This window comes from Oncorhynchus gorbuscha, linkage group LG11, assembly GCF_021184085.1.
Source record: "Oncorhynchus gorbuscha isolate QuinsamMale2020 ecotype Even-year linkage group LG11, OgorEven_v1.0, whole genome shotgun sequence".
Taxonomy (NCBI): domain Eukaryota; kingdom Metazoa; phylum Chordata; class Actinopteri; order Salmoniformes; family Salmonidae; genus Oncorhynchus; species Oncorhynchus gorbuscha.
In genome coordinates, this window is record NC_060183.1 from 57,473,107 (window position 1) to 57,482,936 (window position 9,830).

The window sequence follows — 9,830 nt, forward strand, 5'->3', positions numbered from 1 at the left end:
ACACACACACACACACACACACACACACACACACACACACACAGGTCCCTCGGAATCTGGGACACTTCTGTTTGCGCCCCACACACACGTAAACATGCTCAGGCCCATACATTGCTGTTCTTTTCATATATCAGCTTAGCAGGAAGACTGAATATAGGGCAGAATTCTTACACACAATATACACCATGGTCTGTGCAGTTCCGGGCGACTGGGCTAGGGTAGACCTTTACACTCATACCCATATATGGGATGAAAACGGCAGATTTGGACACTGAGAAGTGCCTAAATTAGAACACAATGGCTGCACAGTAAGATGCTATACATGATGGCAGAGCTCAGGGTCTCCGCCTCACAGATATGGATGGGTTTCGACTGAGATCCATTCTGAGAACCGCGCGCGACAAGATCCCAGAAATCTTCCATACTCAGATAAAATGTATTTCTCACAAATTTTTTGCACAATTGTTATTTTATTTACATTTTTTATTAAATATTGTGGTATCCAATTGGTTGTTACAGTCTTGTCCCATCGCTGCAACTCCCGTACGGACTCGGAAGAGGCGAAGGTAACACCGAAACACAACCCAGCCAAGACGCACTGCTTCTTGACACAATGCCCGCTAAACCCAGTAGCACCAATGTGCCGGGGGAAACATCGTACACCTGGTGACCGTGTCAGCGTGCACTGCGCCCAACCCGCCACAGGAGTCGCTAGTGCGCGGTGGGACAAGAACATCTCTGCCGGCCAAACCCTCCCCTAACCCGGATAGGGTCCACAAATATGGGAACTTTACATTTAAGATGATTTATCCACTTCAAATAAGTGTAGCTGAATGGTAGGAGACAGGTTAAAGAAGGATTTTAAAGCAATTGAGACATAAATTGGGCTGTTCTGAGGTCAAAAGGGGGTGCAACTCAATATTAGGAAGTTGTTCCTAATGTTTTGTACACTTGGTGTACGATCACTATGTTTGATGTACAGTTACAATAAGACATGGCATTATAACCTGGGTTGTCCTGAACAGAATGTTCCCATGTTTATTGTATTGTGAAAATTTGCCGCAGACCATATATTTGAATGCACTCATGACATTATATACGCACCAAAATAACGCACCAATAATGCACCAAAATAAAGATCTGCTACTCTGAATTACCTAATGAAAGCCTAACACTGTTTAGCTAGTCATGTTGGCAATAGAACAAGCTTTCAAATTATGCCCACCTGACCCAGATTGTGATATATAATGGAACGTTTTTGGATTGCATAAACAACAGCAATAATTGTGTAAAGGCGGGGATGCAGGGCTGTGTTCCAACAACCACAAATGTGCTTGCTCTAGTTCCTCAATGGCACAGCTAGGAGAGATAAAAAAAACACCTTATATTTATTTGAAGACTCTTCTTTGAGTCAAAAATGCATTTTAATTCATCAGAAACTGTGTAGGTGTGTGGCCACTTGGAAAAAACAGTAAACCTCTTAAATCCTTTTCATTATTTGTCTTATGTTACACCTACCCCAAATATTCCAAGAATTTTCTCATCATGTTACTGAATGTATCCAGAGTATTTTCAGATTTCCTTATCAACAAATGCAGCGAAAAGCACAGTAAATGTAAAATGCACATGAAATCAACAGTGTAGTGTTTGGATTCAGTCTTGTCAGGTAAACTGTTGTCTCCTCACCTTTAGTCTAATCATTTCTCCATAATCTCCAAACTGTTCCCTTTTAATTGTTGTTTAGGGTATGTTGTGGTGAACTGTCATTACAATTGCTTCCTGGGAACCTGGACCACTTTTGGAGCGAACAAGTGCTCTCAAATCGTTTGCTGATGTCGAACACAGATGACAATTATATTCCTAATAAAGCCAATTTAGCTAGCTAACATACACCTGGAGAATACAAGTTATATTCACTATGGCTAGCTAGTGTTAGCAACGTTTTCAATGAGAGCTAAATAACCAGCTAACTAGCAAACAATGAAAACAGTATCATTTCCTAATTCAAAAAACACTTCAACAGGCTCTGTTTCATGTTTCATAGTTGCAAGTACCCCTAGCGCACTGTTGAATTATTTAGTCATTTAAACTAGGGATACACCGATATGGTATTTTTGGCCGATACCGATATCCAATATATTCCTTGCCAAAAGAAATTAGACCGATAACCGATATAAAAAGACGTGTGACCTGTAAAGAATTCTAGTACAGTTAAATAGTTGAAACACACACACGCACTGACCAAAAAGTTGTTTTGTTGGCATTTACGTATGTCCCAATTACCAGTAAAACATAATCAAAATCTTTTCTTTCACTTACTTGCTGTGATGTTTCGTTGTTCATTTGTTCAATCTCAACCAGGATTTCATCATACATGTGAAGCAGTGAAGTTTCAGCTCTGTCTGTCCGTGGCCTCTCTTCCTCGGTGCGCACTGTCACTGTGTCCGTTTCCATCTTGTCCAGCTGTGTCTGTAACATTTCACGTAAATCCTTTTTCTTGTCTGGATTGAAGTAGCGATCCTTGTACCTAGCATCGAGCATGGTGGCGACACAGTAATGCGGGTCAGATAGAATGCCACCAAATCGCTTGTTCACAGCCTCTAGTAGAGTACTTTAAGTTTTAACCCCACGGTCTGTGTCGGCAGTTTTGTTGAGCAGGCATTTCAATGCCATGACAGAGGGTATCATGTCTGCTGCAGACTCAGTTGATGAGCTTATTTCTCGAGTCAGATGTTCGAATGGAGCTAGCTAGTGTGTTCATGTTTCCAAGTTTCAAACAGGTTCTCAAATTCCATTGAAATGGCAGCAGCGGTATGAGAACCAGCACATTCTTGAGCAAGCAATACAGCTTTCCTCAGTACGAAATTCAGACTCAGCATGCTCATGGTGCTGATATCGCTGGTCCAAATGTCAGTCGTGAAGCTAATGGCAGTGATGCCTATAGTACGTAGCTCATGGATGTGCGTTTCAACAAAACTGTGTAACTCCGGTAGGGCAACATCTAAAAAATAGTGCCTACTTGGTAGTATGTACCAGGGATCGAGGTGCTCGACCAGTCGGCGAAAGTGAACATCATCCACGACAGAGAACGGTTGATTGTCAAGGGCAATGAATTCCATTATCTTGGCATTAATGGATTACGCCTTTGAGTTGTCTCGCTGAAATGTTCTTACTCTTTCAAATGACTGCTCAACTTGAACTCGTTTAGTTGTTGGACGTTGGCACTTAGTATTTTTCTTCTTTTGTTCTGAGTAGCGCTGTATTTTCCATGGCGTCATTAAGTCATCTACCTACGTTATATAGGTATGCACGTCATCTACCTACGTTATATAGGTATGCACGTCATCTACCTACGTTATATAGGTATGCACGTCATCTACCTACGTTATATAGGTATGCACGTCATCTACCTACGTTATATAGGTATGCACGTCATCTACCTACGTTATATAGGTATGCTCATCATCTACCTACGTTATATAGGTATGCACATCATCTACCTACATTATATAGGTATGCACGACATCTACCTACGTTATATAGGTATACACATCATCTACCTACGTTATATAGGTATGCACATCATCTACCTACGTTATATAGGTATACACGTCATCTGCCTACGTTATATAGGTATGCACATCATCTACCTACGTTATATAGGTATGCACGTCATCTACCTACGTTATATAGGTATGCACGTCATCTACCTACGTTATATAGGTATGCACGTCATCTACCTACGTTATATAGGTATGCACGTCATCTACTTACGTTATATAGGTATGCACGTCAGCTTCGACATCGGTTTTGCACATCGGCGTTAAACTAGACATCGGGCCGATGCTGATGTTGCCATTTTTAGCTAATATCGTCCGATTCCGATATGCTTACCAATATAACGTGCATCCCTAATTTAAAGTATTTATTTTTGAAAACTCTCAGTTTTTGCCATAGCCCTTCTTGGCTTCTAAGGGTTTGAAAGGTGAGCAAGCCTGTCCGAGTTGTCAGACTTGATGACAGTTGCAATCCATCGGAGCGCTGTGATTGGTTGAGGCAGGGCTTAGCGAAGGGTCAATTGGCACACACAGATATAGCACAGTCATTATGCAAGCAGCACGTAGCAGTTTCAGCAAGGCTTCTAAAAATGTTAATGCAAAATGTTAACAGCTTGGAATTCCAAGGTCTAAGACAGTGCACATCCCTGGTCATTGAAACATTTATTTTGTCATTTTTAGTAATCTCTGTGCCTCCACCTATGAAGGAAGAGATCATCCTCAAGGCCAAAGCAATTCTAGAAAGAGTGAATGCCTCTTGAGGTCACACTGTAATGGTTTTATCATTAGAGGACTGCATCCCGGAGGTTATATAAAAGAGGAATGAGGTACCCTGAAGCCATATCATCTCACACACACACACGCGCGCGATTGCACATACAAACGGACACGCGCTCACACACACAACGCATTAGCAGGTCTTGAGTCTAGTATTGTATTAAGTCTACACCCTGTAGAAATAGGAAAATGTACTACAGCCCAATGCATTGCAATGAAAACACACAAAACATTCTACAGAATCCCTATATTTCCTATATTTAATAATACTTTCTCCACTTTTCTCAGCCAACCTAAAACCCCAACTGATCTGTAAATTGTGATGATTGAGAAGATGCATTCGGAAACTATTCAGACCCCTTGACTTTTTCCGCATTTTGTTACGTTACAGCCTTATTTTAAAATGTATTAAGTATTTTTTCCCCTCATCAATCTACACCCAATACCCCATAATGACAAGGCATAAACAGGTTTTTAGAAATGTTTGCAAATGTATTAACCTGTTACTCCTACCCCCTACTTTTTCGAACATTCTGTTAAAAATCTCGCAACATTTCAACGCCCTGCTGCTCATGCCAGGAATATAGTATATGCATATGATTAGTATGTGTGGATAGAAAACACTCAGACGTTTATAAAACTGGTTAAATCACGGCTGTGACTATAACAGAACGTGCGTTTCATCGAAAAGCGCAGGAAAATCTGATCACTGAAAATGGAAATATATATCCATCCGCCACTTCAACCCATTGATAAAGGCGAACCACAATAAATGGGGCTGAGGTTGCAATACCTACAGCTTCCACAAGATGTCAACAGTCTTGTCATTTGCCTAGGCTTTGTTTCTTGGTCAAACGAAGAAGAGACAAGCCATTTGTTCAAGTATCCGACCGGATATTTTGGTTGAGATTTACCCGGACATTATTTCCAGACGGACAGCTAAAGAATATACATCGCCTCGTGATCAACTTGGTCGCTTATTAACGTGTACTAATACCTAAAGTTGCATTACAAAAGTATTTCGAAGTGTTTTGTGAAAGTTTATCGTCGACTTTTTTAATTTAAAAAAATGACGTTACGTTATAAGACGCTATTTTTGTCCGTTTATCACACAGTCTTCATAGATCGATATCTAGGCTATATATGGACCGATATAATCGAAAAAAGACCCAATAGTGATTATGGGACATCATAAGGTAAGGTAATGAATGTTTTATATTTTATTTGTGCGGTTTGCGTAGCGACGACTATGCTAATTATTTTGTTTACGTCCCCTGCGTGTCTTTTGGGATGTTACATGCTATCAGATAATAGCTTCTCATGCTTTCGCCGAAAAGCATTTTAAAAATCTGACTTGTTGCCTGGATTCACAACGAGTGTAGCTTTAATTCAATACCCTGCATGTGTATTTTAATGAACGTTTGAGTTTTAACTAGTACTATTAGCATTTAGCGTAGCGCATTTGCATTTCCAGATGTCTAGATGGGACGCCTGCGTGTCAGATAGGAGCAAGAGGTTAAAAATAAAAAACAGAAATACATTATTTACACAAGTATTCAGACCTTTTGCTATGAGACTCGAAGTTGAGCTCAGGTGCATCCTGTTTCCATTGATCATCCTTGAGATGTTTCTACAACTTGATTGGAGTCCACCTGTTGTAAATTCAATTGAATGAACATTATTTGGAAAGGCACACAACTGTCTGTATAAGGTCCCACAGTTGACAGTGCATGTCAGAGCAAAAACCAAGTCATGAGGTCAACGGAACTGTCTGTCCCGTAGAGCTCCGAGACAGGATTGTGTTGAAGCACAGATCTGGGGAAGCGTACCAAACATTGCTGCAGCATTGAAGGTCCCCAAGAACACAGTGGCCTCCATAATTCTTAAATGGAAGACGTTTGGAACCACCAAGACTCTTCCTACAGCTAGCCGTTCGGCCAAACTGAGCAATTGGGGGAGAAGGACAACGGTTATGGAGGTGACCAAGAACCCAATGGTCACTCTGACAGAGGTCTAGAGTTCCTCTGTGGAGATGGGAGAACCTTCCATTAGGACAACCATCTCTGCAGCACTCCACCAATCAGGTCAGGTCAGATGGAAGCTAATCCTCAGTAAAAGGAACAGCCTGCTTGGAGTTTTACAAAAGCCACCTAAAGGACTCTCAGACCATAGGAAACAAGATTCTCTGGTCTGATGAAACCAAGATTGAACTCTTTGACCTGAGTGCCAAGCGTCACGTCTGGAGGAAACCTGACACCATCCCTACGGTGAAGGAATGTGGTGGCAGAATCATGCATCGGGATGTTTTTTCAGGGGCAGGGACTGGGAGACTAGTTAGGATCGAGGGAAAGGTGAACGGAGCAAAGTACAGAGAGATCCTTGATGAAAACTTGCTCCAGAGCACTCAGGACCTCAGACTGGGGTGAAGGTTTACCTTTCAACAATACAACGACCTTAAGCACACAGCCAAGACAACGCCGGAGTGGCTTCTGGACAAGTCTCTGAATGTCCTTGAGTGGCTCAGTCAGAGCCTGGACTTGAACCCGACCGAACATCTGTGGAGACCTGAAAATAGCTGTTCTGCGACGCTCCCCATCCAACCTGACAGAGCTTGAGAAGATCTGCAGTGCAGAATGAGAGAAACTCCCCAAATACATGTGTGCCAAGCTTGTAGCGTCATACCCAAGACAACTTGAGGCTGTAATCGCTGTAATCGTTTTTGCTTTGTCATTATGGGGTATTGTGTATAAACTGATGAGGCGTTTTTTTAGAATAAGGCTGTAACGTAACCAATTTTGGAAAAAGTCAAGGGGTCTGAATATTTTTTAAATGTACTGTATGCATGAAGATATTGTAGTGTAGACACCTTTCTTTTTACACATACTGACAGGGTAGATCATCACTTTATGGAAGGGTCATTAATTCATTATGCCGCTGTCTCACCCTTATTCCAATGCCAACCTTGGCATACAGCAAGCAATGTTTTCAAATGTGTGTGTTGTATTGAAATGATTGCAGCCAACAATTGGTATTAATTGGTATTGCAGAGGTATCCTCTCCTTCTCTCCTCCCTCTCTTTCGCCGTCTCTCATTTGGATGGTGTTGATGTGGAGGTCAGAGATAAAAGCTGGCCTGTGACAGATGTTCTGAACAGGATATCCTCCCTGTAAGATGCCCCTAACATTGCTGAGACTGTTTGCCATGGTATGAACAACCGTCACGTGGAGCTACGGCCTCTCTCTCTCTCTCTCTCTCTCTCTCTCTCTCTCTCTCTCTCTCTCTCTCTCTCTCTCTCTCTCTCTCTCTCTCTCTCTCACTCTCTCTCTCACTCTCTCTCTCTCTCTCTCTCTCTCTCTCTCTCTCTCTCTCTCTGCTATTCCATCTATATCACTCTGTTCTCTCCCTTTCTCCCACCATCCTCAGACTTCTCCAAGATCCCACCACTCTACACACCAACCTCATGTTGTCTTATAGTGATGAGAATACACACACAAGACATCAACAATGAGGTATCATGTCACCATCATTACCCAGGTAATGGGCAAATGAGCCATGATCATTTAAGGAGCAGGTGGAGATATATCACTGTAGCCCACAGCACAGAACACTGAATCAAGAGATAGAGGCAGCTGCAGTGCACCCTATTGGAGAAAATCCTTTTAACCCTTAATCTTCCAGGTAGAGCTGGGAGGTTTACATTAAAACAGGCTGTTCTTTAAAGAGTTCTTCAAAGAGAATAATAGACAAATAATAAACTTAGCAAATAGGGAAAGGAGGGAAGAGATCACTCTTTCCCTCTCAGCCGAGGATGGATGAACAGTCTCTTTCACATACTAATCTAGGAAAGTGACTACTACACATACTACAGCAGGTCCACAGGAGGGGAAATCAATAGAACCTGAAAGCCACATTAAACCCAGCCAGCAGGACATGACGACTCAGCTAGGAGATTAGGAGAGGGGAAGAGTGGAGGGAGACAGAGAGGATCCCTGCCCCCGACCCTCTGTGACTCAACCCTCCAAGAGAAATGACATATGGGGAAAAGACCAGAGTAAAAGAGCATAACACCCTCCTGGGGACACGCGGGCAGGGCATGTCTGACTGAACAAACACAACCTGTGCATGAGCATCTGTGCATGACTGGTTAACACATGGCGCGCGTGTGTGCGCGTGACTGTGTGTGTAATTATATTGTTAAGTGTTAAGTGTAACCCGTCCTGTACAATGGAGGGAGGGAGACAGGTTGAGAAAAGGAGGAAATTAACAAAAGAGAGAGGCAGAGAGAAATTGACACTATCCTCAGTCAACCATACCTTGCGTCTTCGGTCCCTCGATCGATTCCTCTTCTTGTTCTTCTCCTCCTCCTTATCCTTCAGCTCCTGAGCTGCGAGCTCCGCTAGGTCCTTGTTCTTGCGTAGCTGCTTGGCGGCTTGTGCCATGGTGCAGCAGCTGCTATCGCCGTAGCTCCAGTCGTCACAGTAGCGGTCCCCGTCCCTGCCCCAGCCCAGGCTCTAACGACGGCTGTGGCTGCCACTGCGTGTGTGTGACGGTGGCGCTGGGAGCGCCTGTGTGTGTGAGACCGAGCCCCCACCAGCCACAAATGAGATGCTGCTAGTGTTACTGCTGCTACTCATCCAGTAAGGCTGTGTTGCACTGATATGCCTCCCCTCCCCCTCACCCAGCACAGACCAGTCACGCAGTCCTGTGCTCTACACGGTGGGGATCCTGCTGCAGAGCTCCCTCTCTCTTTCTCCCTCTGGTATGTCCTCCTCTGCTTCTCTCTATCCTCCTCCTCTACTGTCCTCTACTTCACTGACCAAGCTGCTGAGAACTGTGTGTGTAAAATACAATTGTAAGGGCACACGAACTGCAGATTCCTTCAAATAATTTTTGTCTCTTCTTGCCTCTTCCACGGTTCCACGATTCCCTCAAAGGAGAAGGACAGCAATCCTGCAGTATAGCAGAAATGTTGTTATTCTTCAATCAAGTATATAAACTGGGTGGTTCGAGCCCTGAATGCTGATTGGCTGACTGCCGTGGTATATCAGGTCATATACCACGGGTATGACAAATAATGTATTTTTACTGCTCTAATTACGTTGATCACTAGTTTATAATAGCAATAAGGCACCTCAGGGTTTGTGGTATATGGCCAATATACCACCGCTAAGGGCTGTGTCCAGGCACTCCGAGATGCGTCGTGCTTAAGAACAGCCCTAGCAATGGCATATTGGCTATATACCACACCATTAAATATACAGCCTTTTCTTGCTCTGTTCTAAATGCATAGACAATTGTTGGTATGTATTTCTCTGTGTGATTTATTGACATGGAGAAGTACACAAGCAGTAAGATGGCGATGTGTTCACCCTAGCTGATCAGGTTCTGTTATGTTTTACAGTCAGCAACAGACAAGGAATAAACATCAAAAACATGTGTGTTTCATAAAGATTGCATGCATGTTGCCGCCCTGTCTTCTCCCTCTTCTTTTCACTG

At 43.0% G+C, this 9,830-nt stretch overlaps 1 protein-coding gene across 5 annotated transcripts in view; it reads right to left on the reverse strand.

Moving 5' to 3' along the window:
- Window positions 1-8,912, reverse strand: part of LOC124049001 (ankyrin-1-like) — an 82,989-nt gene extending 74,077 nt beyond the window's left edge. For all 5 annotated transcript variants that reach the window (XM_046370265.1, XM_046370262.1, XM_046370263.1 and 2 more), the window contains exon 1: window positions 8,648-8,912. In XM_046370265.1, the coding sequence (XP_046226221.1) occupies window positions 8,648-8,773 (126 nt within the window). In that variant the 5' untranslated portion in view covers window positions 8,774-8,912. The remainder of the gene's footprint in view (window positions 1-8,647) is intronic.
- Between the last annotated feature and the right edge of the window lie 918 nt (window positions 8,913-9,830).